Genomic DNA, 26,636 nt, shown 5'->3' on the forward strand with positions numbered 1-26,636 from the left:
TCACTCTCATCTGTTTCCCTCCATTCCCTTCCATGTGTGCAGACAAACATTTCTCACATTGTTGAGAACACACTGCTTACGCGATTTTCTGCTGCTTTTCTCGCTTAAGTTTTTATCATAAACATTTCTCCCGCTAATTGCAAACAGTTTTCTAACACTCTGTTCAGCGCTGCACAGTATTCTGCTGGCTGGCTGATTACCTATTTCTAACAATGATCTGTCAAATCTCTCATATACCCCATGACTGGTTACCCAAGGATTTCTAACAGTTTTACAAACTGATACACGTTTTGGCAGGCATGCTGACACATTACACAAACAACCAAACATAGCCAGCTTGCTTTCTTCCTAAATCACTAGACTGTTCTATAAAGACAGTCAAATCAGCTGAATTTACTTTCTCTCCCCGACAGGATCCAGAATGCTCATTTCTGAGGCGATCAGGACGTCTCTGCACGCGTCAGGCTCATCTATGGAGCCACTGGGACAGTGGTGCTAACGCTTGTGTGTGCTCGAGTTTTAAAATCACATGTTGGACTTTACAGAAAATGCACGCTTAGCCACTCATATTTCCTTGAGCTCTTGACAGGCCAAAACATAGAAGGAAGACTAATCTGTGTCCAGCAGCACGGTTGCCAGTACCTGGACTGTTCCTAAACCAGCGGTAAAATGGAAATGGAACTGTTGCCTCTTCTACACCTCTTGGGAGCTGAGAGTAAAAAGTTTTAGCCATGAAGAATATTCCTGGGACCTGGTGAGCACGTCACGGGTAGTGCTTCCCAAGCCGACGCGTTACCTGGTTGTTAGGGCTGAGGTTCAGGAGCCTCCAGGACGAGTACATGAGGTCAGAGAAGTGGTAAAGCAGCCGGAGCCGGGCCCTCGCCGTGTGGATGCTGACCTCCCTGAGCGCCCCATACTGCGGCGGCACGGCGTCGGGCAGGCCCAGCTGCAGAGGTACGGACACACCTGCCCAGAGACAGTTGTAAAGGAGACACTTGTAAAGGAGAATGCACCGCTTTCATTTTCAGTATTTTGAAAATTTTCAAACACACAGAGAAGCTAAGTATACAATGAACACCCACTCCTACCACCTAAGTTCTAGAATTAGTATTTGCCTTTATTTGCTTCATCACGTTTATCAATTCCTCTCTCCATCAATTCACCTTTATGTTTTGATGCATATGTGTTGTTTTTTTTTAAAGATTTTTATTTATTTATTTATTTATTTGACAGAGAGAGACACAGCAAGAGAGGGAACACAAGCATGGGGAGTGGGAGAGGGGGAAGCAAGCTTCCTGCGGAGCAGAGAGCCCGATGCGGGGCTCGATCCCAGGACCCTGGGATCATGACCTGAGCTGAAGGCAGATGCTTACCCGACTGAGCCACCCAGGTGCCCTCTTTTTTTTTTTAAGATTTTATTTTTATTTATTTGACAGACAGCGAGAGAGGGAACACAAGCAGGGGGAGTGGGAGAGGGAGAAGCAGGCTTTCCGCGGAGCAGGGAGCCCGATGTGGGACTCGATCCCAGGACCCTGGGATCATGACCTGAGCCAAAGGCAGACGCTTAACTGACTGAGCCACCCAGGTGCCCCGTATGTGTTGGTTTTTAAGACATCTTTTTTTATTTACCATTATGGAAACTTTTTTTCTCCTTTAATTTAGTTTCCTATTTAACTATGGGACTTAAATAGCTCCTTCACAAAAGAACAAAAACAGGGGCTTCTAGGTGGCTCAGTCAGTTAAGTGTCTGCCTTCCACTCAGGTCATGATCCCAGGGTCCTGGGATCAAGCCCCATACCAGGCTCCCTGCTCAGCGGGGAACCTGCTTCTCCCTCTGCCCCTCCCCCTCATGTTGTCTCTCTCGCTCTCTTTCAAATAAATAAATAAAATCTTAAACAAAAAGAACAAAAACAAAAACCCCCAAATTCTTCCTTTTGTATTCAACAGCTGCCATCTTCATAAAACATAAGATGTGAGCCAGGACTAGGTAGGCCATTCTGGAAAATAGAAGTGGGCAGCTCAGCAGTCACCTCCCACACTTACTAGGATCTGACAGAAAGTGACCATGATAGAATGAAAGCTATGGGTGCATGATTCATGAAAGCTTTGTACTACAAGTGTAAGAGCTCTGTAGAAGCCAAGACTAGAAGCAAAGACTGTACTCATCATTCCCCTATTAAAAACTTACAGAGTAAACCTACCTCATTTGCCTTATTTGAATTTCATGTAAATAAAGACTTGCACAGCTCAATTCCCAGTTTATTTTTATTCCCAATTAATTTTATTAATACTATTAATAAAAGCTAACATTTATTGAGTATTTTTATGTGCTGAGCACTATTCTAAGAGCTTCATGCAAATTGTTTCATTTAATTCTATAGCTCTTTACAACAGGGGCTATTATCATCCCATTTTACAGACAAGGAAACAGAGTCTTAAGATCACTCAGCTTCTAACAGGAGAAGCTAGGATTGGACCCAGGCAACACGGCTCCAGAATCTGGACCTTTAACCACCACACTGCACAGCCTCTCTCCTGAAGTGGGAGTGAGATCTCTCTGTAAGATGAAGAGGACCCTGAGGACCTGAAATTGTCAGTGGGTGAGCAGCACTGCTCATTCTGGACTGTGCTAATCAGAAAACATGTCCTGCTTGTTTGGAATCTACTTGGTAGTCCTAATTTGCTCCCTTAGGGTATTTAACAGAAAAAAATCTCTATGGTGAGTCTTCCCCAAGGACTCAGAAGCAGAGGTCAGCAAAAAGGGAAGAGAATGCTGAGTTCCCAGGCACAAGGTTGCTTCAAGGAAACTCTAGTCCGACACGCCAGAGAACAGTATAAAGAAAGGGCTTAAGGGCCTGGGAGAGAAACAGCCCAAATGTAAAGAAATGCATAAGGAATGATAAATGTCCCACACTTGTGGGGAATGGAAGATGGATCCAATATGGAGAGTATGCAGTAGAATGTAAAGTACATAAATACACATTTTATTTTCTTTATATCCTTTTTTTTTTTTTAAAGATTTTATTTATTTGAGAGAGTGAGTGAGAGAGGCATAAACCAGAGGAGAGGCAGAGGGAGAAGCAGACTCCCTGCTGAGCAGGGAGCCAGATGTGGGGCTCGATCCCAGGACCCCGGGATCATGACCTGAGCCGAAGGCAGACGCTTAACCAACTGAGCCACCCAGGTGCCCCTTTATATCTTTTTGTAGCTCTACAAGGATTGTATAATAAAAAGGTAGAAACTGCCTATCAGTCCTGTTACATGCTGGAGTAATATGGCAACATTGTTTTTTTCTTTCTTTCTTTCTTTCTTTCTCTCTCTCTCTTTCTTTTTTTTTTGGCTGTGCCAATGCACAGACAACATGTTTCAAATGGTTAATTGGGGTCGAGAATCTGACAAATGGTCTCAGACCTTTGAGTCTTTATTACTAATGGCAGGCCTTAGAAAGCTATGATTCATCACTTCTTTTATATATGAAAAAATACTTAGTTGCTGCTCTAAAATTTTACATTTTTGCTTGCCTAAGTGATGTGTTTTCTTCTTTTGGGGGGTGTAGAGAGGAAGGGCTTTTGTGATGAAGTCTGCAGAATCACCTGCTAGGAAAGTATTTACAGTGCTGGTAGCACGAAGAGTACTGTGGTTTTGCGGGGGGGCCTGGCGGTTTCAGCATGATGCCTGATGCCTGGATGTTGTCCGAAACTGGCAAGCAGACAGTATGGCTGGGGACCACGAAAAGAGAGGCTGCAGGAGCGCGGCTATTTCATCTCTTACCCGGTGCCCTCGGTGGGACAGGCGGCGCTGTCCAGGCAGCACTGTGGCAGCGGCCAGCTGAGATCTGCCGAACGTTTTTCCCCTGCAAAACTGTTACCAGGGTGGGTTCTCGAACGTGGTTGGTGTGGCCTAAGCCAAGCTGGGAATAAATTACAAAAACAAAGAGTCAATTAAAAAGAGGAAGAGAGGAAGTCAAGATGATGCAATCTGCCTTAGGTGGCAGCAGATATAAATAAATATCTATACCAAGCGACAGCATCAAAATAATGAAATTAATTCTAATTATCTCTATCAGAATAGTCCTCACAGCTCAGACTGTCTCCTAAAAACTTAGCTGCAACAAGGCCATTCCAAATCTAGCAGATGAGTCTTAATGACGAACACATCCTTGGATTCCACTTCTAGAGAGGAAATAACTCCTGGAAAGTTAAAGAAGTAACAGAATGATCTATAGAGCTTTTATTTAAAACATAACTGATTTCCTTTTAACATGGACTGCCTGGGTAACAATAAAGAATTATAAAAACATACACAGAAGCAGATTCTCATCTCTAGATCTCTGTTCTTAGGGTGTGAGTGGGATACCCAGTGTTTCAGTGGCTAAGCAGCTCAACATCATTAGGGAGGATCATGTCAAGCCCCTGCCAGCGACCTCTCTAAGGTGTCTTCAGCAGCAACTCTCTTCTCATTAAGAAAATGTGCAACCACAATGATGAGCAGCTTCCTCACCTGTTAACATAGTGATGAGGTGACCACAGAGTCAAACTGAGGCTACTATGAGTAACAATGGAGACCTTGAACTTGAGGGCCCCTGGCTCTGTGGGCAGACAGACCCAGAGAGGATTTATGGAGGAAGGGGATGTGGCTCTGCATGCAGGGCTGAAAGCCACTGTAGCAGCAGGCACCCCAGACATCTCCCACCCAGATCTTTCCCTCCTTCATATACAGGGTAGGCTGAACATAGCAACTTCTTGAATCTTCTCTCAACCTCTCAGAGGCTCAGTTTATTCCTCTGTAGAATGGGGATGACAAGACTTCCTGCGCAAACACAAATATAGTATGTATACCATACTATGTACAGTACTATGTCCTATTATTAAATATAAAAGTGCTGTTTGATTCTTTCCATGTTCCAGATCAACTGATGCTCCCAGGACCTAATCTCACATATAACCACAATAAAAACGATGATGATGATAGTAGCTAATACCTATAAAGTTGCTGCTTACTATGTGGCCTTAATGAGTGTAGACACACACATATACTCAGTTAATTCCCTTAATCACTTTGCGATACCATCAAATTTTTTTTAAACCATGGTATAATACTTACTTGGCCACAATCAAGAGAGAGACATGAACAACTGGACTTACAAATAAATCCGTCCCATGGCAAAGTGATGTGTGTGAGACATTGTGGTAGATCTTGTGAGTTTCCGAGCCTATCCGTCTCCCAAATGAGGAACACTGTCACAATTCTAGAATATGAGAGGACAAGCAAGATAAATATTTACCTGCCCTTCTGAATTGCTCCCCCAGGCATATACATCTCCAGTTGATGCCAAAGCAAGTGTGTGCTCAGCTCCAACTGCCACATCTTCGATGACCACTCCAGCCAGGACAGGGACCTGCTGTGGTCTATTGTGATTGCGAGCACGCCCCTCTGGCAAGCCTATCAAGCGATCTGAAAAAACAGTAAGAGGAAATTTATGGACGGGACACCACAGTCTTATGTTTTCTAATGAGTCGTTTAACTTTTCTGGTGGAATAGCAATGACATATTTAACTCATGATGGCAAAAGCTGCCATTCTGATAAGGTATACTGGATTCTGAGTGAATGAAGTTTGAAACAGCACCTTTGCAAAATGTCACAGACTCCTTATTCATAAAATAAATAAATCTAAAATAGCAGCTTATTTCAAACCAAGAGGCACCTCCATTATCCTCCTATTTGAGAGGACTGGCACATAGTTAAGAAAGACCCTATGGTTCTTGCATTCTATGAAAAGACATCACTCAACTTGTCTTGTCCTCAAACTTCTAGCCAACCTCTCCCTTTACCTTTGCTGCCCAACTTCTAGAAAGTGCAGGCCAGCCCCTGTTGCCACATGTCCTCTGGAACTGTTGGGCGCGGCCACCTTCTGCAGCCTACCCTTCACTCTCACCACTGCACTGAGGCTATGTTCTCAAAAGCCATGGGTAGCTCCTAACTGCCTACGGCAGCAGTGTCTTCTCAGGCTCTACCCCCAGAGCCCACATAACCTTCTGCTGACCTGTCCTCAGCGCCTCCTACCTGCAGAGACTCTGCACTATCCTGGCTCACTGGCTACCTCTCTCTCCATTCCTTTCAAAGCCAACTCTCCCGAGTCCTCCTTCTGTGCTCACCTGCCCTTTACTCATATTCTCCAGAGTTCTATGCACTTCTTTTTTATTCTACACTCTCTCCCTGAGTTTCTTAAAGCCTATTAACATGGTTTTAAATACTATCATTATGCAAATCTACATCTCTATAACCAATCTCTTTGGAGTTCCAGATCCAAATCCCCAATAACTTGCTAGATATCTCCATACATATACCTTGAGTATATGGCCCCAATTCAATATGACCAAAACTAAGTTCCTTACCTAGTTCTCCAAAACCAGCTCCCTGTCCTCAGCGACATCATTGTTCTGCCAAGACTAGAAATTTCCCTCATGACTTATTTCTTCCCCCTCCTATCTGCCTTACACACTTCTCAGTCACTACAACTTGCCAAGAAGTTCTACATAAGAAGGTGAGTATATTGCCAGGAAATCACACTGTGGATGCTTGGATTAAGAACCCATTCAAGATCTGAACCCTGAATGCCTATGAATTCCTAAGACCCGAACTTCCATTCCCTGGAAGGGCTGGGGAATTGGACAGGATCCAGAGTAGCTCCGGTGGTCAAGAAGTGTTTATGGCAGCACAGTGTAGGCAGCAGAAAGGAGGATGGGAAGGGCTTTGGCAGGGACTCTTCTAGCAAGAGCGAAGGCTCTGGCATGAGAGGCCATCAGCGGGGAGGAGAGTTTGTCCTTATGACAAAGTTCATGAAAAAGGAGAAAAGTAGCTAGTGAACGAAGGTCATAGTGGCCATTCATCACCCATAACAAAAAATAACTCTATTTAGAGCACTTTCTATAAAACTGGAAGGCAAATGTTTCTATAATACATGTATACACAAAACAAGCAATGTTAATGCCTGGAAAATGCCTTACCTTGACCAAAGGTATACACATGACCATCTTTGGTCAATGCAACAGAAAACTGAGTTCCACAAGCAACCTTTTTTATTCCAATTCCACAAAGGACATCAACTTTCTGCAAAATATAAGTATAAAGCACAAACTTTAAAAAGGAAAATAAAAACACCTTTGAAGTTGCCTACTAGCATGTATAAACCCAAGGACTATCTTCTAATAAAAATACTCTTCACCTACCTGTTTCCACCCAAATCCACACTCCTAAATGTTATTTTCTCACACTGCTCTACAATTTATCTGAATTTGTGTGTCGGGGCGGGGGGGGAGGGGGAAGGGAGGAGTGTTAAGGAGGGGCATTTGACTAAAATCCCTGGGATCTCATGTGAGTGGAATCCCTCCTCTGCGCAACAGGAACCAAAGAGAATCCTGTAGCCTTTTAAACAATACTATGAGACCATGGTAAAGCCATGGGCTGCTCCCAGTTAGACTTTTTCTACTTTGAGAGACGGCTTCCTGGCACATCCTTAGCTGAATATTCACCAATCTAGCTATCAAGATATTACATATTATATATGATAGGGCATCAGGAGTTGAATATACATTAAATATTTGTAGATCACGCTGCTTGTTTAATGTATCAGGAAAACCCACTGAAAGAACTGCACAGAAGGTCTTCCGCAGAGCCAAGAAACCTTCTGTAATGTGAATATTAGCTTCTAATTTATTGTTTTCTATATTTCCTTTTTATTATTTTTTAAAAGGAGGCACATACTTGTATAAATTAGGGGTAATAATCCGCTAAAATGGCAGCTGCAAGCAGAAGGATACAAAAGATTGTTCAAGGTTCCCTCCCTCAGACCCCTGGAGATACATCTGTAACTATTTCTTCTTTACATGGGAGACAGTCCTGCATTGTTCAGCCGGTGTATGGGGACAAAGGCTTATCCTTGCACCATTTTTACATTCAGTTTAGCCATTAATGGCTTATTTAAAATCAAGATCTAGGGGCGCCTGGGTGGCTCAGTCATTATGCGTCTGCCTTTGGCTCGGGTCCTGGGATCGAGCCCCGCATCGGGCTCCCTGCACAGCGGGAGGCCTGCTTCTCCCTCTCCCACTCCCCCTGCTTGTGTTCCCTCTCTCACTGTATCTCTCTCTGTCAAATAAATAAATAAAATATTTAAAAAAAATAAAATCAAGATCTAGAATGTTGGACATTTAAGAGTAAGCAATAGACGCTTCTAAACTTCATTATGAATTACTAAAATGTTAAAGGTAAATTATTTCCAACTAAAAAGAAGCACTGACACAGACGAAAACTGCATTGTGTGAAACCCTAAAGGCAATACTGACCTGAGGGGAAGATTTTGCAGTGGAATTTCCTAAGCCTAGCTTTCCATAGTCCCCATCTCCAAAAGCCCACACCATGGAGCCATCAGCTGATACTGCCAATGTGTGGTTTAAGCCACATGCTACCTAAAGAAAGAACAGGGTATTCAGTAAGGCAAAATCATAGCACCTAAACCATATATCTGTTTCTGGGGTTCTTTTCCACTTCAGTGAAAAATTTGGCTATATATATTTTTATTTTAATTTCAGAGCCTCCTGCATATGTTAACAAAATGTGTCAATAAGAAAAAATTCCTAATGTCCACAAATGAAAAAATAACTTTCTTCTTTGAGGCGAAATCCTTCAAATATCTGTGGCTACCTTAGAATCAGAGAACATAAAAGAGGAAAGGTATGTAATGAGTCAAAAATACATCAGAGACAGCCTAGGGAATGATAGAGAAAATGATAAAAGTATCTCCTTGTTAAGAGGTAATCTCAATGTGTACAGGACAAGTACTGCTTAAAAGCAGTAGTACCAATGATGCTGCAATTCAGCCACCTACTTCCAAACTACCAGATAGCAGTCACAGAAATCTGTAAGGCTTAAAGGTTTTATATTAAGTTGCATTATGGAGGGGGTTTTAAAACATGTGCATCCTGAATTAATGCTTTCGTTTGTCAAATATGACTTAAAATGTGAATTCTCACACTGGGAAAAAAAATCACGAAAAATGATCAAGTAGGCCAAACAAAATGTACATGAGGTTAAGTACAACTGATGATTCTTGTCTTCTTTAAAGGGCAGTGTCTCAGTGCACACAAAGGAAATAAGATACTATGACCAGACGGAACATATTGACTTATTCCATGCCTGTCCAATCTGATATCCCTCCAGTGCAGTCACTCTCTCTGGAAGTTTTTTGTTAGAGGTGTTTCCAAGACCCAGACGACCATAGTCACCATTGCCAAAAGTGAACAGTTTGCCATCTGAAGTTACCACTGCTGAGTGCTTGAAGCCACAAGACATCTACAGATAGAACCAAGGAGAACAAAAAAATTTAAGAAGAGGGTATACTGAGAAAGAACGAAATCCGTCATTTTTGGTAATTAACATAGTAATAAACTTCACTGACAACTCAGGATCTTCAAGACCAGTATGTCCTACCTGCCCAAGTGGCCCTCCTGTTTCCCCAAGCCTGATCTCCCCATCATCCTCAGGAAGACCAAGCTAACCAGCCTCCCTTAGAAGAACTGCTGCTATGGCTTTAGCTGTGTACAGATGACCTAGACGTTACATGCGATAGTAAATGGGGAAATTCTTGTGAACTCCTTGGTGCTATGCAATTTTAGAATATCATCCTAGCTCTAGAGAGGAGTTTTCTTCTTTTATAAACTGTGTTCCTAATATTTATAAATAAATATATCTGTAGAGTATATGTGCTGCTGAAGCGAGCACTAAATATATCTGTATAAAAAAAATATCATCCTAGATCACTAGTCAATTTTCCAGAACATGCATATGAACTCAACACTTGTAACAATAATGATAAATGTTAAGCTCTGCATTCAACCTATCACTGTATCAAGAACTATGCGGCACGAGCTAAACCCCACTGTGTTTCTTCCAAGCACCTGAAGTATCCCATCCTGGGCCACGGAACTGGCTCAGGAAAAGGGAGTCTGTTCTATTACCAAAGCCATTCAAATTCCTAATAAATTTAAGGATGAACAACCAAAAACAGCGGATCTCTTGTAATGACTCATAATATATTTTTACTATTATTTCCTGTTACTTAAATTTGAGAATACTATTCAACAACTAGTATATTTATATTCAAAGGCAAACTGATCCACGTCCTGCCTGACCTGCACCACTTCTTCTCCTTGTAAGGCCTCGATCTGCCTGGGGCGCCGCTGCCTGTCGCTGTTCCCGTGGCCGAGTTTGCCATAATCACCATCTCCCCAGCTAAAGACCTCTCCACTTTCAGTCAGGGCCATTGAGTGCCCATCAGAACCACAAGAAGTCACCAGCTGGGTCACCACAAATCCTGGAACAGAGCAGAAAGCCAACAAGAATCACTGGCTGGTAAAACTCTTTACATGCAGCTGCTACAGAATACTCTTAGCATGAAAAAATACCAAAACTGTCTTAGAAAGAAAGGCAATGTCTTTAATATTAAATCAAATTTGAAGCCATAACCTAGTAAATTGGGAGCAGTCACATAAAATGATGACAAGGAAGAAAAGGAGGGTGACAAGGTCAGTTATAGTCATCAAGGCCTATGTTCTAGCCACTCCTAGAAATGCTTTACCTGGAATGTCTCCTTTTCTACTTTCACATGGAACCTATGAGGCAGATATTATCATCACCACTTTTACAAATGGGCTAACCGAGTCACAAAGAGGTCTAGTCTAGCTTGTGCAAGGCCCTAGAGGCAGGATGCAATAATACTGAATAGAACCCTGCCCTCCCATCCCCACTGCTGTGCTCTGGGAGGAAGAGATCTCAAGGAAGAGAACTCAGAACTATTTCAGAATTGGTTCTGAACTCATTGTTACTTGTATGTTTTTACTGAAAAAACCTTCTTTGCTCTCTTTGTAGGCTCTGGAGTCAGTAAAAGTTGACTTAAGAAACAAGCCAGGAGCTCCTGCAGTGGATTCTCCAGATGTATTCTTTTTCCAAGTCAGAGAACTCTGACAGAGATGCCCTGTAAAGTCTTTAGTACATTTGCACATTTCCATATAAATTTATTTTTACTTTTTAGGAAACACATGCATGATTATTACTGCTATTAATAGTTGCCTAATTACAGTTTCGCAATTTTAAAGAATTTGTTTACAATCTTCAGTAGGTCTTAGAACAGTTATTTATATCACTGAATTCAAGCACTGCCATGATAAAGAGCTTGCAAAATAACATAGCTTAAAATATGGAAATCAGGCTGTACATCCTAAATGAGAATTTAAAGAAGTGAAAACCCTCTATGACTCTATCTAGCAAAGGTTTGAGATAAGTTCCAACATAAGCTAACATTCCTATAGTTAGACCATAGTCTCGGACCACCTTTTAACTGAGGATAATGTTACCTTGTAGGGCTGAAATAACTGTCAGCACATGAAGGTCATCTGAATTTCCTTGTCCCAATCTGCCATAACTTCCTTCCCCACAAGCCAACACTGTGCCATTGGCCTGGATGACAAAGGTACAATTCTGACCACATATGACCTAGGATAAAAACACACAAATATATTATCCTTTATTATATAGCTTTACCACTTAGAATGATTCTGTGCATACCTAGGATACCTTTATTAATTCTTCTATCCTTTCACTAAAGAGTATGGGGTTCCTACAAGCTCTTGATTATTATAAAACTGCTTACTTAACAAAGAGATGTTATGAGGCTCACTGGACTATTTAAAATCATTTAGAACTATCTTATCTACAGGGATTGCAGCCAATTGTGCAGAGTTTATTTATTTATTTTAAAGATTTTATTTATTTGAGAGAGAGAGCATGTGCAAATGAGGCAGGGGTAGGAGTTCAGAGAGAAGGAGATAACATGGAGCAAACTCTGCCCTGAGCGCAGAGCCCGACACAGGGCTCAATGTCACAATCCCAAGACTATGACCAGAGCTAAAATCAAGAGTCAGACACTTAACCAACTGAGCCACCCAGGTGCCCAGGTTTGTGCAGGGTTTATTTATTTATTTTTAAAGATTTATTTATTTATTTGTCAGAAAGAGCGTGCACAAGCAGGGGGAGTGGCAGGCAAAGGGAGAAGCAGACTCCCCACTGAGCAAGGAGCCTGACGGCGGACTTGTTCCCAGGACCCTGGGATCATGACCCGAGCTGAAGGAAGACGCTTAACTGACTGAACCACCCAGGCATCCCCAGAGTTTAAATAATAACATTAACAACAAAACAAACAGAAAGAGGAAAAGGTAAGGGGAAATATTAAAGACTAGCTAGAGATCAAGAAGCGGAAAGCTGAGGGGAAATACACAAGAAAAAGGAGTGCATCCTGGGACTTACTAAGGTGGAGAAGAATGGAAGAGAAAGCAGTGGCCTGAGAGAGGGTTTGGAAATATACTACCACGATTATTAGAGGAGGAGAGGGGTATCAATGAAATCTAGCTAAAGACCCCTGTAAGTTAATGACCACAAAACAGAATCAATAATTAGGAGTATGTTAACTTCTATACATATGTACTAGGCAGGCCTAATGCATCATGATGTTAATTCATTACACTTGAAAGCAAGAAAAATTTAGAACTTATTAACAAAATTTAAGTCTGATAAAAACCCTAGAAAGCTTTTATTTAGAAGGTATACATCATGACTTTGTTTAGTTATTCCTCAACAGATTACACAACAGATAAACTTTATCTGACAGCAAGGAAATTAGAATTGTTAGAGTTTCTTCCTCACTTCTTTACCCTGTTAGTTACCTGTTGGGCCTGTGAGAATGAGGGAGCTGCTGCAGGGACCATTACATTTCTTCCTGCTTCTGCCAGCTGTCCATGCCTGCCAGCACCCCACAGGTAGACATCACATTTACCTCCCAGGTGCCAATCCTAGAAGACCACATTCATCTCAAAATTAGACTCAACCATTCCTTCTAACAAACATGGGCCGGCCTCTATAAGAGACACCAGGTTACAAACAAACAAGCATTTAGTATCAGAAGATTTAATCAGAACCACCATATAGCTATCTTTACTGACCTCAGGTCTGGAAGTTGCCCAAGACATAATTTGTTCATCCATGCCATTAATCCATTTACTGTTATCCTGCAAGACACAGCAAACATCAGGATGAATCTTAATAAGTCCTAATCAAGATTTATGGGTTTTTTTTAGAAAATAAAATAAATAAATAAAATAGACCCTCCAGCATGGGGCCTGAACTCAGGACCCTGAGATCAAGACCTGAGCTGAGATCAAGAGTTGGATGTTTAACGGAATGAGCCACCCAGGCACCCCAAGATTTATCTGTTATTAATTAACAACTAAGTCTTCTTTCCATAAAAGAACTTAGTAAATAAGAAAATTTTTTTAATACTTTAAGAAATTATGAGCAGTTTTATAATCATGCCAAACTTGACTATGCATTGTTAATATTTCCCTTTATCATAAACACTTCACAATCAACTATCACTATCACTATCACACTGGCGATTCAAAGTTAACCATTTAGGTTTTCTGAGCACCAACAGGTTCAAGGTCATGTGCAGGAGTTACCACCCCCGTGAACTTGCTGTACAGCAGCAGGCAGGTCACTTCATCTTTCTAGGCTTCAATTTCCTCATCTAGGAAATGAAAGATTTGGGGCAAACAGGCTCAAAAGGACACTTTTTTTTAAAAAAGATTTTATTTATTTATTTGAGAGAGAGAGTACATGAGAGAGTGCAAGTTGGGGGGTGGGCAGAGGGAGAGGGAGAAGCAAACTCCCTGCTGAGCAGGGAACCCGACATGGGGCTCCAATCCCAGGACGCCAAGATCATGACCCAAGGCGAAGGAAAATGCTTAACCGACTGACCCACCCAGGCGCCCCAGAAGGACACTTCTTAATTAAAACTGTATTTTAGGGGCACCTGCGTGGCTCAGTCGGTTAAGCATCTGCCTTTGGCTCAGGTCATGATCTTAGGGTCCTGGGATCGGCCCTGCGTCGGGCTCCCTGCTCAGCAAGGAGTTGTCTTCTCCCTTTCCTCCCCGCTCATGCTTGCTCCAACTCTGTCTCTCTCTCTCTCTCAAATAAACAAATAAAATCTTAAAAAAATTTTTTTAAATTATATTTTATAGCTATAAAGAAATTATCTATATTTAGATAATTTCCCTCAATTCATATTTGTTTTATATCTATATTTTTGTATTCAAATGTCTGCGTATGTAAATCTTAACTAAGTAAATAGGTTGTCAGGTCAGGCACTGGCCTGCTCTGTCTACACAGGCATCTCATCTACATCACAGTTTCTACATCTGGACGCTCCCAAATACAATCACAGAAATGACAACTGGAATGCTGTTCTTCTGTATTCTCATTTTATGGTGATTAAAACATGATTAAAGTGGCAAATAATTTAGAATCTTTAGGTGGAATAAATCCCCCAGGATGACCCAGGAAAAGATATTAAAATATGTATAAAATCAGATACTAAACAAGGAACCTATGGACAAAAAATGAGAAAATATGGGACTCTGTCACCGAAAACCACCAAGTTTACAGGAGCTTCACAGTTCTTGTATAAACAATCTTTGTCATCATAGAGGGCTGCCATAAGACTGAAAGTGACTACCTGAAAGCAAAATATTTTAAGTTTATCTAAGGGCATGCTTCTAGCTATCCAAGCTAGGAAATACTTACTGACAGTCTGCTACTTGCTAAACACCCGTGATACAATCTCAGCTGTGAATAGTAGCAGCTCATACTACGCTTACCATTAGGAATAGAAGTTCATCCTCTGGAACAGGCTCTAGATCAGGAACAGTAAAAGATTCTGGAAACTGTGCTCCATTGGTCAGGGCTTCAGCAGCCTTTATGGTGGTTGAGAAACATTCTAACCAGGCCCACTCATTTGGATTCCAGGATGCTGGGTCGGGGAGGCAGCTCTGGTGATGTGGTGGCACTGGAGGGTTACATAACAGCTGATCCAGATGCAGTCCCACAGCAAGGGAAGCCAGACATTGCATGTAGGGGCTATGAACAAGCTGATCACCACAAACCACATGCGGCTAAGAGGAAACACAGGAAAGTCAAACTGAAGAGCCTGTACCAAATATGATAAATTCACCTACTGTATTCTAAAAACCTATAATTGTATTTTTTAAGTTTACTCTTTTTTTACACCTGAAATTAATATTACTCTGTATGTTAACTAAGTGGGATTTAAATAAAAACTTAAAAAAACAAAAACACAAAAAATTTATTTTTTTTTATGATTTTTACTTTGAAATAATTTTTAGATACAACAGAGAGTTAGAGATGGTACAGAGAATTCCTGTTAATCCTTCATAACATCTTATATAACCAAGAAATTAATACTGGCTACAATACCAACTAAACCACAGGACTTTATTTGGTTTTCCCACTAATGACCCTTTTCTGTTCCAGGATCCAATCCAGGACATCACATGCATTTAGCAGTATATTTTCACTATAGTTTTTCGTGAATAGTAATAATAATGATAAGCAGATAACTAAACCACGACGACCTGCTCCCGTCTCACATTTCCTTCTTTACAAGAGAATCCTGGTAGCCATCAAGGGAGATCCCTCTTCCGTGGCCCTCCCTAACTGTGGCAGAGCAACTCTGTGAGACGCTGAGTGATTCAGAAAAGAAAACTTGGGCAAATACATCAGTTAACCGGATGCAGTAACAGCTGATTGCATTAATGTAGCTTGGCCAAAAAAGAAGAAAAAAGCCCCAGAGAGCTCTGCCTAGGGGCAACACAGTGTGATTACTGAGGGCTGGAAGACCTGGATCACAGCCTGGGCTACAGGTCCAAATTCCCTTATTCCTCATTCTAGTATTGAAGGACCCTACTCAGTTCAGCCTTACCTCTTCCACTAAACTTTCCACATGGATTCACCCGATAAACAATGTTCACCCTGACACCCATATCCACCCCACACCTCCCAACTTCAGGATGGCAAAACCATACAAAAATAAATTAATGGGTCAGAAAAGGGAAGATGATACTCTGCAGCACAGGTATTGTAAGAAGTTTTGGAGTGAATAAGTAATTTGAAAAAAAAATTATACAAACACTATACAAATTTGAGGGTTATTTTAAAATTTTACTCCCATTAAAATAAAGTAAAAGCAGGCTGAGGATTACTGAACAACCATTTTAGACATGACTTAACTGTATCTGATTCTGCCAAATAGCCCCACTCATTTTCCTCAGACTTTATGCTCTTGAGGAATAAACTCAAAGCTGCAATTTAAATTCCAGAGCAGCAATCATCTGTACGTCTGCGGCAGTGAGTGTCATCAGTTACCTTTTCATAGGCATACTGCTCCTGAAGCATCACGGGTAGCCGCTCCAGAAACGCTCTCATGCAGGGAGCCATGTTTAATCCCAGAACACCCTGCTGTTTCAGTGCTGTCCTACAGGTTGCTAAAACGTGATTGGCGGCAGCCCATTCTGCTGTACAATTCACGACCAAAACATCCTGATGGAAAACAAACCATGCTGTGTGATATGTTTGTTTAAGTAAAAAATAAAAGAGAGAATTTTATTAGCGTTCATATCTGAAATTCTTTCCAGTTATTGCATTGAACACTTTTGCTGTTTGGGACATTTTATGCTGTACCTTTAATACCTATGGACTTCAAAATATCCTAAATGTTGTCTAAGTAAAAACAAGTGAATAAGAATAACCATAAAATTTGTGAGCTACCTTGCATTTGCTGATTCTCCTTAAAAAGAGACATGTGAATTCGTTACTATTTCACAGGACTTGGAGGACAAGGTATCTAGGATATTTCAAAAGCGTGACATGACACGAGGGTACCAGAGGAAGGAGTCCTCGGCCTGCTGAGGGACATAACTGCAAGAGAAGCAGCACTGTTCTAATTGTGGCTCTAGGATTTATTCTACAAAGGCCACCATTGCCTTGGCTCTGATTCTGTATTTTACTTCTAGTAAGACTGTTCATGCAGGTTTACAGTTCAATTTAAAAATCTTTTAACTAATAAAATGTAAATTAAAGTAGCACCTTGGCTTCTATTCATTAAGGGTATAAACAGGAAGACTGCAGGAGATAATGTCATATCAGAATTACTTCACAGCAGGGGGCTACTATTTTTTTTTTTTTAACTAGAATATTACATTTGAAAGCCAAGATACATTTTGTATACTTGAGTTAAATGTCTTTGGTCCTCCTTTTTATTTATTTATTTATTTATTTTAAGATTTTATTTATTTGACAGAGACAGAGATAGCGAGAGCAGGAACACAAGCAGCGGGAGTGGGAGGGGGAGAAGCAGGCTTCCCGCGGAGCAGGGAGCCCGATGTGGGGCTCAATCCCAGGACCCTGGGACCATGACCTGAGCCGAAGGCAGATGCTTAACGACTGAGCCACCCAGGTGCCTGGTCCTCCTTTTTAGAAAAAATTCTTTTGAGACAGTTTAGTGCTACCTCAAAAAATCATGGCAGAAAGTAAAAATCCACTTTATAACTTCCAGTGGAAATTAAGTTGTTCAATAATTAAACATTTTCACCAAAGTCTAGGGTATAGTAGGAAGAGTACTAGATTACAAATCAGGAGGCCTAGGCTAGTTTTCCTCCTATCACTAAATAGTTATATTATCTTAGGCAAGTAATAAGCTCTCTGGCTATCAGTTTTCTCCTCTTTTACGTAAAGTGGGCTGCTCAGACTATAATTCTAAGGTACCTTATAGACTTATACCCTAGAATTTAATGTAATTGCAAAATTACCTTTGATCTATTTGAGCAAGCAGCTACCCCAACATCTGGAATCCATACTGTGGTCTGAATAGCTCCAGAGCCTATCACAACAGTTTGCAAGACAGAGCCATCCTAAAATGAGATGTATTTATATCAGTACAAATCACTTAACCTTAGTCTTTATTTTTTTTAAAAAAAGATTTATTTATTTGTTTTGAGAGAGAGAGAGTATGCGCACAAGAGCGAGTGGTGGGGGTGGGGGGTAGAGGCATGAGCAAGGGGAGAAGGAGAGGGAGAGAATCCCAATCAGACTCCCCGCTGAGCACAGAGCCCAGTTCGGGACTCAATCCCACAACCCCGAGATCATGACCTGAGCCAAAACGAAGTCAGATGCTTAACCCACTGAGCCACCCAGGCGCCCCAGTCCTTATTTACATTTTAAATTTATACTTCACATTCACAAAAACATATTCTAAAATCTACACCAGCTAAATTTAGCAATGTCCAATTACATAGCTACTCTCCAATTTTCTGGGGTCTTTTCTAGATGACTTTGAAACTATATCAATAAGAAAAATTAAAGGGTAGAGAATTTTGAGAAGAGTTTCTTGAGTGTCCAAGATATTAGTACACAAAATATTCCTAAGATTAGTTGGGTTAAATTTTATCATATATGTTATAAAAATAACATCTATATTCTTACCCTTAAAGACCAAATGTTCATGAGTCCACCTAGTCCACCAGACACGAGGGCCAACCCATCAGAACTAAAGGCAACAGTCCGGACAGGGGTGATGTGTCCCCGCAGCTGATAAACACACTTGGCTCCGGTCGATTTCCTATATCCATCCTGCAATTTATTTTTATTTTTAATATATATTGTAATTAAAACAAATTTATAGATTCAAGATTTAGAATTCATTCTTGAAAATTTTATATTTTATAATTTAGCATAAAATTGGGGAGGAGGGAAGGGTAACTCTCTCCTAAGGTTTAGCTTGAGAAAATAATAAAATATCAACCTGGTTCTCCTTTGCTCTTTTGAAGCTGAGTTTCATCTTTTTTTGACACACTTCCAAGTAAATCTCCTATTCTTCAAACTGGCAGAAATTACATTTCTAAAGCCTGACATTTCTAAGTTTTAATTATCCCTCAGAGATAGAAAAATTATAACTTATGCTTTTTAATGAGTGTTTTAATTTTTAAATTTAGCTTTATGTAATTTTCATTTTTAGCGCCTAAAATTCATGAATTGCACATGTTGGTTCTCTATTGACCAGGTACTTCTTTTTGTTGGCTGATGGCTCTGACTGCCACATGGTGTCTATTTTCATGTTTGCTGTGCAGGTTTTAGAAGTGAGATAGGTGAGGCGTGTCCAAAGGTCTACTGTCTAGCATAAAGAGCAAATCAGATTTATCTCTAGTGCTTTTCCACCTCCACTTCTGTGACATTTTCCTTCCATTAGTGAGCTATTTACTTCTCCCTCTTCACCCCTTTCTCCTTCTTCCTTCTAGTTTTGATGGAGTATAATACCAGATGTATTTATTTACCCAAAGATGACATAAGGCATATTTCTTCCGGGGGTATTTGTATCATGAGCAAAAGAGAGAGCAACAGAGGATGCAAACAGTTAGCTCAGGGAGGCCATTTGACTGGCCACCTGGTGTTTTAAAGAACTTTAAGTCAGGTGCCAAGGTTTAGTATTGGGAGATTTTACTTAAAACACTGGATTTTTTACTTCTATCAGAAAAAAATGAGACAATCTGGTAACAATAGTCTCATTTCTGGAGGGTGACAATCAAGTCTGTGGCAGCTGTGTCCTTTATAGGAAGCATGCATACTTCTAGGTTTTTCGTTTGTTTTTACCCTCTCCACACCTCCAACTCCTAGCTTCTAGATGGCCCTGTAAGCATCTATCTGAATTTGTAACCTCTGTTTAAGTTAAAGGCACTATTCTTCATAGGTAGAATTCTGGTGTCAGCAGGAGGTTCTTCGGTTGGACGGGGGTGCTCCTGTGGTGCTATCTCACTGTACCGAAGACTTAACTTACGACTTCTCTATCCGTAGTTTCCAATATAGCCAGTCCCATAAATGATCACCACTCAATATTTCTTGAATATCTCGCTTTAATAAGCAAACATGCTGTCCTGACTTATAAAAAATAAAGCTAATTCAGAAAACACACAAAATATGACAATTATTCATGTTTCCCTAATGGATCCTGCTCTTTTGCATACTAAGTATTGAGTATCTCAGTACTCACAGAGGATTACTTTGATAACATATACCATCTATGGTTTCAGATAAGATCTTCAAAAGCACCAGAACATTTACCTGGCAACTGGACTCCTGGTCCCACCATCCTTCTGAACTAGTCACACTGGTCTGCTGTATATCTTGTGGAATACGCCAAACACATACTAAGCCACTCTGACAGCCACTTAAAAAAATTGATCATATAAAACCAAAACATGTCAATATGCAGAAGTAAATATATTTTCAAATAGCAATTAAGACCTGATAAAAACTACTACAATATTATTTTTAAAATTATTTATAATAGGTATGCTATAATCTTTTATAAGAAATATAAATAGAATCTATATTCTGCAACATCACACCCAGTTAAGGAGATCACATAGCAAGTTCCACATTGGAAAACTGTTCTCTATTTGTGTAAGATCATCTTATGGTATTACACATTATAAGAATAGTAACGGGCAATAAGCCATTTAAGACTACTGCTACTAAGTAACAGTCTATACTTAATATAAAAATTAAGATACACACACACACACACACACACACAAAATTATAACATACGTAGCCATCAGTAAATGCAATTTGGATCCTTTCCCTGGGAGGCTGCACCAAGCGATGCCGTTTACAATAGATGGATGGCAGAGTGAATGTAGACAACGCCAGCATCCTGAAATAGGCCCCCAGAGTTTCACATTTTCTTCTTTGGCACATGTCATAAGAATATGACCTGTTGGGTCCCACTTCATACTAACAAGAGTATCCTTAAAATGGTAGAAAGAGAAAAAAATCATGGTAATGCTTCCTTCACAAACACTTTAAACTCAGTAATTTATGACCTATACTTCCATCACTCAATTATTTTGAAATCAACATTTTATGCAAGTAAGATACCGTCATTCCCAATCACTAGACCAACTCACCCTGTAATATAGTCTGCATTATATATATTTGCTGCAGCCAAAGTTCAGTAAATGTTAGCTGGATAAATGAATTATGAAATTCTGGTTCAGAAGGAATATTCATCTTTCATTAGCATTTTTAATAGTTTTATTCATTTGTAATCATTAAAATATGAAAAAGAAGAAACTTAAAAAAGAGGCACCCCTCATAACAAAATAGTGAATATGAGAATCTAAGACATATTGTGTGTTTATATGGTTGTCATCATTGTGTTCTGACACTTTTTTATTTTTACCCTCCTTCAAACCTTCCAACTCCTGCCTTCATGCACTAATGCCTCTGTAATCATCAGAACCGGCAACCTCTTTTTAAGGTAAAGGAATCATTCTTCAAAGATGGAGTTTCTAGCATTTGACAGGGTGTTTCTATTTCAGTTTTGGTTTTACTTCTTTCTTGGCTTGATGGTTTTCTTACATAGACTTTTCCATGCATATACACGGTCCAAAGACTTTAACAGTAAAATATCAAATCATAAGTGCCTGGTGTAAAACAGTTTAAAAAAACTAGTACCAAGCAATACTATATAATAAAAAACAAGAAAAAGTAACCATCTGGTAAAGATGCTTTACCTTATGTGCATCAATTAGAACAATGCCTCCTTTCTCAAGTGGTTCTTTTGTTCCCAGTAACAACTTTCCATCAAAATATCCCACTGCAAATGGTCTATCTTCACTGAACCAAGCAATGCAAGTTACAGACACTAACATGGTAAAAATAAAAATTTTAAAAAGAAAAAAAGATGTTAAGTGACTCCTTTGTCATTGTCTAACTTAAGACAGATTTTTGCAACAAATATATGCTACCACAACCACTGCAAGTAAGTTTCCAAATCTTTAATGCATTTATTAGACAAAAGATAGGCTAAGAGCAGGGATTCTGGGTAACCCACTTTAAAAGTGTTATTTATTTACTTATTTAAAAAGATTTTATTTATTTATGGCACAGAGAGAGAGAGAGAGAGAGAGCATGAGCACATGCACAAGCAGGGGGAATGGCAGGCAGAGGGAGAAGCAGATTCCCCGCTGACCAGGAAGCCTGATGCAGGCTCAATTCCAAGATCTGGAGATCATGAACTGAGCCGAAGGCAGACACTTAACCGACTGAGCCACCCAGGTGCCCCTAAAAGTGTTATTTATAAGTGATAAGGACTACCCTCATTTTTAATCTTTCATTTTTTTCAGGTGATTATTGAAAAATTAAATTTCCTTGCTGATTCCAAGTCAATGTACTGGCCTCTTTCCTTTTGGACCAGATTCTACCATGAAACTGAGAAATGAAATAACCCAAGTCATAGAAAGAAAATTACCTGTCCCTTCTTTTGCTTAATATTCCCTACTCAGTGTGTTTCCATATTCTACCTTACATGTCCCATTTCTAACAATCTATATTCATATTTGCTTCTTTAAATGGAAGGCTATAAGAGAGGTAAAAAACAAAAACAAAAACAAAAAAAACCCCAGTGTTTATCTGTGGGAGTAGAATGGGGACATGGGAATTGAGTAGGTGGGAAAATGACTTTTCACTGTTTATCTTTTTAAACTTAAAAATTTTTCAACCCCATAAAGGCATTACCGATTTAAAAAAATTAAATTAGGGGTGCCTGGGTGGCTCAGTCGTTACGCGTCTGCCTTCGGCTCAGGTCATGATCTCGGGGTCCTGAGATCGAGCCCTGCATCAGGCTCCCTGCCTGGCAGGAAGCCTGCTTCTCCCTCTCCCACTCCCCCTGCTTGTGTTCCCTCTCTTGCTGTGTCTCTCTCTGTCAAATAAATAAAATCTTAAAAAAAAAAAAATTAATTAATTTAATTAAACAAAACAAAAAAAACCTCATTCTATTCTGCTAATAGAATACCATGTAAGCTGGGGGACCGTGATCTATGAAATGTTCCAATCCCCCAAAACAACTAACTATGTAGTAAGATAGGCCTAGGCATCCAAAGGGAACACAGAGAAAATAAATGAAGGTAGACTTCCTACTATTTCTTGTCACACCAGGAACTTCCCTCTGCCTCCTCCCATTTCCTCAATTTCACCTCTACCAATGATTATAATTTTTTTCTCTTGGACATTCCTAACTTTCAAGGGAGACTTGGAGCCCTACTCTAAGTGTTCAGATACTTACACAAAGGATGAATGACTAATATAATACTACTAGATCTCATTCTGGCAGAGATGTATTATAGGTGTTGGAAGAGAAGTATCTTTCAACTTGGTAACTAATTAAAATGAAATACCAACCGGAAAATTTAGAGAACAAAGCCAAAAGTAGTATTCATTCAACATTTTTAAAAGTGCCAAAAAATTAAGTTTTCTTGATTGGGGGAATATATTCTCAGTTAGACACAAGTCCAGTCATTTACCATCCTTTCGATAGCAATGCTCCAATTCTCGACGGTGCATGGTTGATACATCAACAACTTCAATCAGTCCTAGAGATCCATCCATCCGTCCCACCAACAATAATTCTGGAGACTCTCCTGACCAGGCTGTAGCTGGACCTTCCTCTGGCCAAGCCAGGGCAGATACCCAATGAGGCTGAATATCTACTAATCCTTTTCCTCCTAAAGCGGGAGAAAATATTAATAGTTGTTACTAATTTCTCAAAAACTGTAATACAAAAATAACTACTACTTAATTCTAATAGTACACTCAAGGCAGTCCCCAATTTCCTAATAGACTAAGAATGAATATGACTACAAGGCAGGATCCTTTATTTATATACTACACATGATTATCAAATTCATAGGCTTTTCTGTAACTACTAATGGGACAAAAATGATAGCTTTATTAAAGAGGGAGTAAAGGAAAATATTCAGTGTAGAAATCAAATGCTTAATTAAGTCCTTTCCTATAATTACTGATAATGAAACATAAGAAATTTCCCCACAGTTAAGGCTAGCTGTTCCTTCAAATATGTGAAACAGAATAGCCATTCTTTAAATACGCAAAAACAAACAAAAATATGGATAAGCCCAAGTTACAATGATTTTTACCTTTCAGACATGCTATTAGAAATTGACAAGAGTTTGTACTTGTGAAATGAACAATTTTAATAGAAATATTTCAAGTGATTCAAAAGAATCTATCACTAAAAATTCATAGCTCAAATCCTATTCTGAACACTTATAGTAGTACATGAAAAGAATTTTTAGTTTATAGCTACCAGATTAGTTGAAACTCCTAGAAAAAAGTCAGGAAATGAGCATATCCTCTAATTGATTTTTTTAAACGATTTTATTTATTTGTCAGAGAGATAGAGAAGGCGGGGGGGAGTAGGGGGAGCTGCAGAGGCAGAAGGAGAAGCAGACTGCCCACGGAGCAGGGAGCCCGATGCGGGACTCGATCCCAGGACCCTGGGATCATAACCTGAGCCGAAAGCAGACACTTAACTGACTGAGCCACCCAGGCTTCCCTAATTAATTTTTAAAAAGACTTTATTTATTTGAGAAAGAGCATGAGGCAGGGGGAGGGGCAGAGGGAGAGGGAGAAGTAGAAGTAGACGCCCCGCTGAGCAAAGAGCTCACGTGACGATCCATCCCAGGACCCTGGAATCATGACCCGAGCTGAAGGCAGACACTTAACTGACTAAGCCACCCAGGCGCCCCCATCATCCTCTTTAATTTAAACCAAAAAATGCATAGATCTACACAACTGATGAATAGACTGTGAGTTTCGAGAGTATTTGGACTCAGAAAGCTAAGAAAAAGGCTTAAAAAGTACCTTCAGTATTTTGCTAGTATTGGCATGACTCTTACCATTAACTTGCCAAATATTCACCATCTTTTCCAAGGCCCCAGCTAGGTATTTGCCGCTGATACTCCAGGAAACAGGTGAGAAACTTGGATCACTGGGTGACCCCAGGCTTTCCTCAGCATCTCCTTCTCTAGAATATGAGAGACACATATGGGATTCTAATCCTGATCATCCAAAAATATACTAACCCCCAAATCTTAAAATAAAGGTTTCGTATGGACTAGAGTACATAATACAGATTCTTAATTTCGAAAGCCTGGCTAGCAGAATTTGACAATCACATATTCACTAGTGTTTATCACGATGTGAAAAATGTAGAATTACAAAAGAGTGATCCTTAGACTACTCATTTAATGTAGTGCTTACCTTGTCAACAAAGACATTCTGATTCTTTTTTTTTTTTTTTTTTACGATTTTATTTATTTGACAGAGACACAGTGAGAGAGGGAACACAAGCAGGGGGAGTGGGAGAGGGAGAAGCAGGCTTCCCGCGGAGCAGGGAGCCCAATGCGGGGCTCAATCCCAGGACCCTGGGACCATGACCTGAGCCGAAGGCAGACGCTTAACGACTGAGCCACCCAGGCGCCCCAAAGACATTCTGATTCTGCATGGTTTGTATATTTGGTTATTATTCAGAGCACATTGACTCTTGTTTGCCTAATCTCTAGGGAAGTTCTCAGAAAAGAAATACCTATAGCTAGCTACAAAACTATAAAAGCTGTACATTCTGCTACAGAGGAAATATCATTAATTCCTAAATAATCCTTAAAGAATGACAGAAAATTAGGCTACTCTTTTATAGAATTTAACACATTTATAATGCTAACACAGTAGACCTTGATTTAATTCTGAGTTAAATCCAGATATTGATAGTTAAAATTTTTATTTTCTTAATTACTATCCTGGAAATTTAAAAACACACTGGAGATATAGTAAGACTACTGTATAAGAAAAATTGTAATAAAGTTTAGTGACAATTTGATTATGTTAACACAACCAAAACGAAGCACGTCAGGATTCTCTTATTTTAAAAGTTACACATGAGAGCTGATGTTAGCACTCACAATCTGTTGAACACACAGGTTTGTTGCAGGGAATATTGCTTCTTGGTAACATTCCACACCCGGATGGTACCATCATTGCCACTTGTAGCTAAGAGTCCTTTTTTATTACACCAAACACAAGTCATTACCTAGAAAAGTTGGAGAAGTCCAACAATTTTTTTATTAAGTTTTTAATTTTAATTCCAGTATAGTTAACATAGTGTGTTATATTAGTTTCTGATGTACAACAGAGAGATGCAACAACTCTGTACATTACTCAGTGCTCAGCATAATAAGTGTACTCTTAATCCCCATCACCTATTTCACTCATACCCTATCCACCTCCCCTCTGGAACCCTCTGTTTTTTCTCTATAGTTAAGAGTCTATTTTTTGGCCTGTCTCTTTTTTATTCCTTTGTTCATTTGTTTTGTTTCTTAAATTCCACATAGGAGTGAAATCAAGGTATTTGTTTTTCTCCAATTTATTTCGCTTAGCATTATACTCTCCAGCTCCACCCATGTTGTTGCAAATGGCAAGATTTCATTCTGAAAAAGTCCAACAATTTTAAGCAAGTTTTGATTAAAATGATTGTCATTCTCTATCAAGTTTTTTTAAAAATCTACAAGGAAATTGTAAAAGAAAAACATTCACGTTATAACATAGTATACATAGTCTCACTCTTTTCTAACTGGCTTGTAAACATACATCTATTTGTATGGCTTTAAAGTACTATGCCCAAACATTTGAGTTATTGAAGATAGTATTAGAATCTTTAACTAAACATGTTTATTTAATTCAATAAAGTATAAATATTTCAACATATTTATACATTCTACAAAATAAACAGTACAGACTAAGAAGTGACTTTTAAATTGGTAAA

At 39.7% G+C, this 26,636-nt stretch overlaps 1 protein-coding gene across 1 annotated transcript in view; it reads right to left on the bottom strand.

The window, feature by feature from the left end:
• The window catches only part of HERC1 (HECT and RLD domain containing E3 ubiquitin protein ligase family member 1), a 188,953-nt gene that overhangs the window by 10,029 nt on the left and 152,288 nt on the right, over positions 1-26,636 (bottom strand). The window contains exons 50-69 of the mRNA XM_081831870.1: positions 25,777-25,904; positions 24,715-24,842; positions 23,320-23,520; positions 21,532-21,662; positions 20,564-20,763; positions 20,075-20,180; positions 18,443-18,589; positions 17,770-17,871; positions 16,328-16,501; positions 14,764-15,057; positions 13,051-13,116; positions 12,775-12,900; positions 11,410-11,548; positions 10,189-10,370; positions 9,194-9,349; positions 8,344-8,466; positions 7,009-7,111; positions 5,285-5,454; positions 3,772-3,910; positions 797-966 (exon numbers count right to left, since the gene is read on the bottom strand). Of these exons, the coding sequence (XP_081687996.1) occupies positions 797-966; positions 3,772-3,910; positions 5,285-5,454; positions 7,009-7,111; positions 8,344-8,466; positions 9,194-9,349; positions 10,189-10,370; positions 11,410-11,548; positions 12,775-12,900; positions 13,051-13,116; positions 14,764-15,057; positions 16,328-16,501; positions 17,770-17,871; positions 18,443-18,589; positions 20,075-20,180; positions 20,564-20,763; positions 21,532-21,662; positions 23,320-23,520; positions 24,715-24,842; positions 25,777-25,904 (2,985 nt within the window). The remainder of the gene's footprint in view (positions 1-796; positions 967-3,771; positions 3,911-5,284; positions 5,455-7,008; positions 7,112-8,343; positions 8,467-9,193; positions 9,350-10,188; positions 10,371-11,409; positions 11,549-12,774; positions 12,901-13,050; positions 13,117-14,763; positions 15,058-16,327; positions 16,502-17,769; positions 17,872-18,442; positions 18,590-20,074; positions 20,181-20,563; positions 20,764-21,531; positions 21,663-23,319; positions 23,521-24,714; positions 24,843-25,776; positions 25,905-26,636) is intronic.

The sequence above is a fragment of the Leptonychotes weddellii genome, chromosome 9 (genome assembly GCF_054177405.1).
Source record: "Leptonychotes weddellii isolate Sample4059 chromosome 9, ASM5417740v2, whole genome shotgun sequence".
Taxonomy (NCBI): Eukaryota; Metazoa; Chordata; class Mammalia; order Carnivora; family Phocidae; genus Leptonychotes; species Leptonychotes weddellii.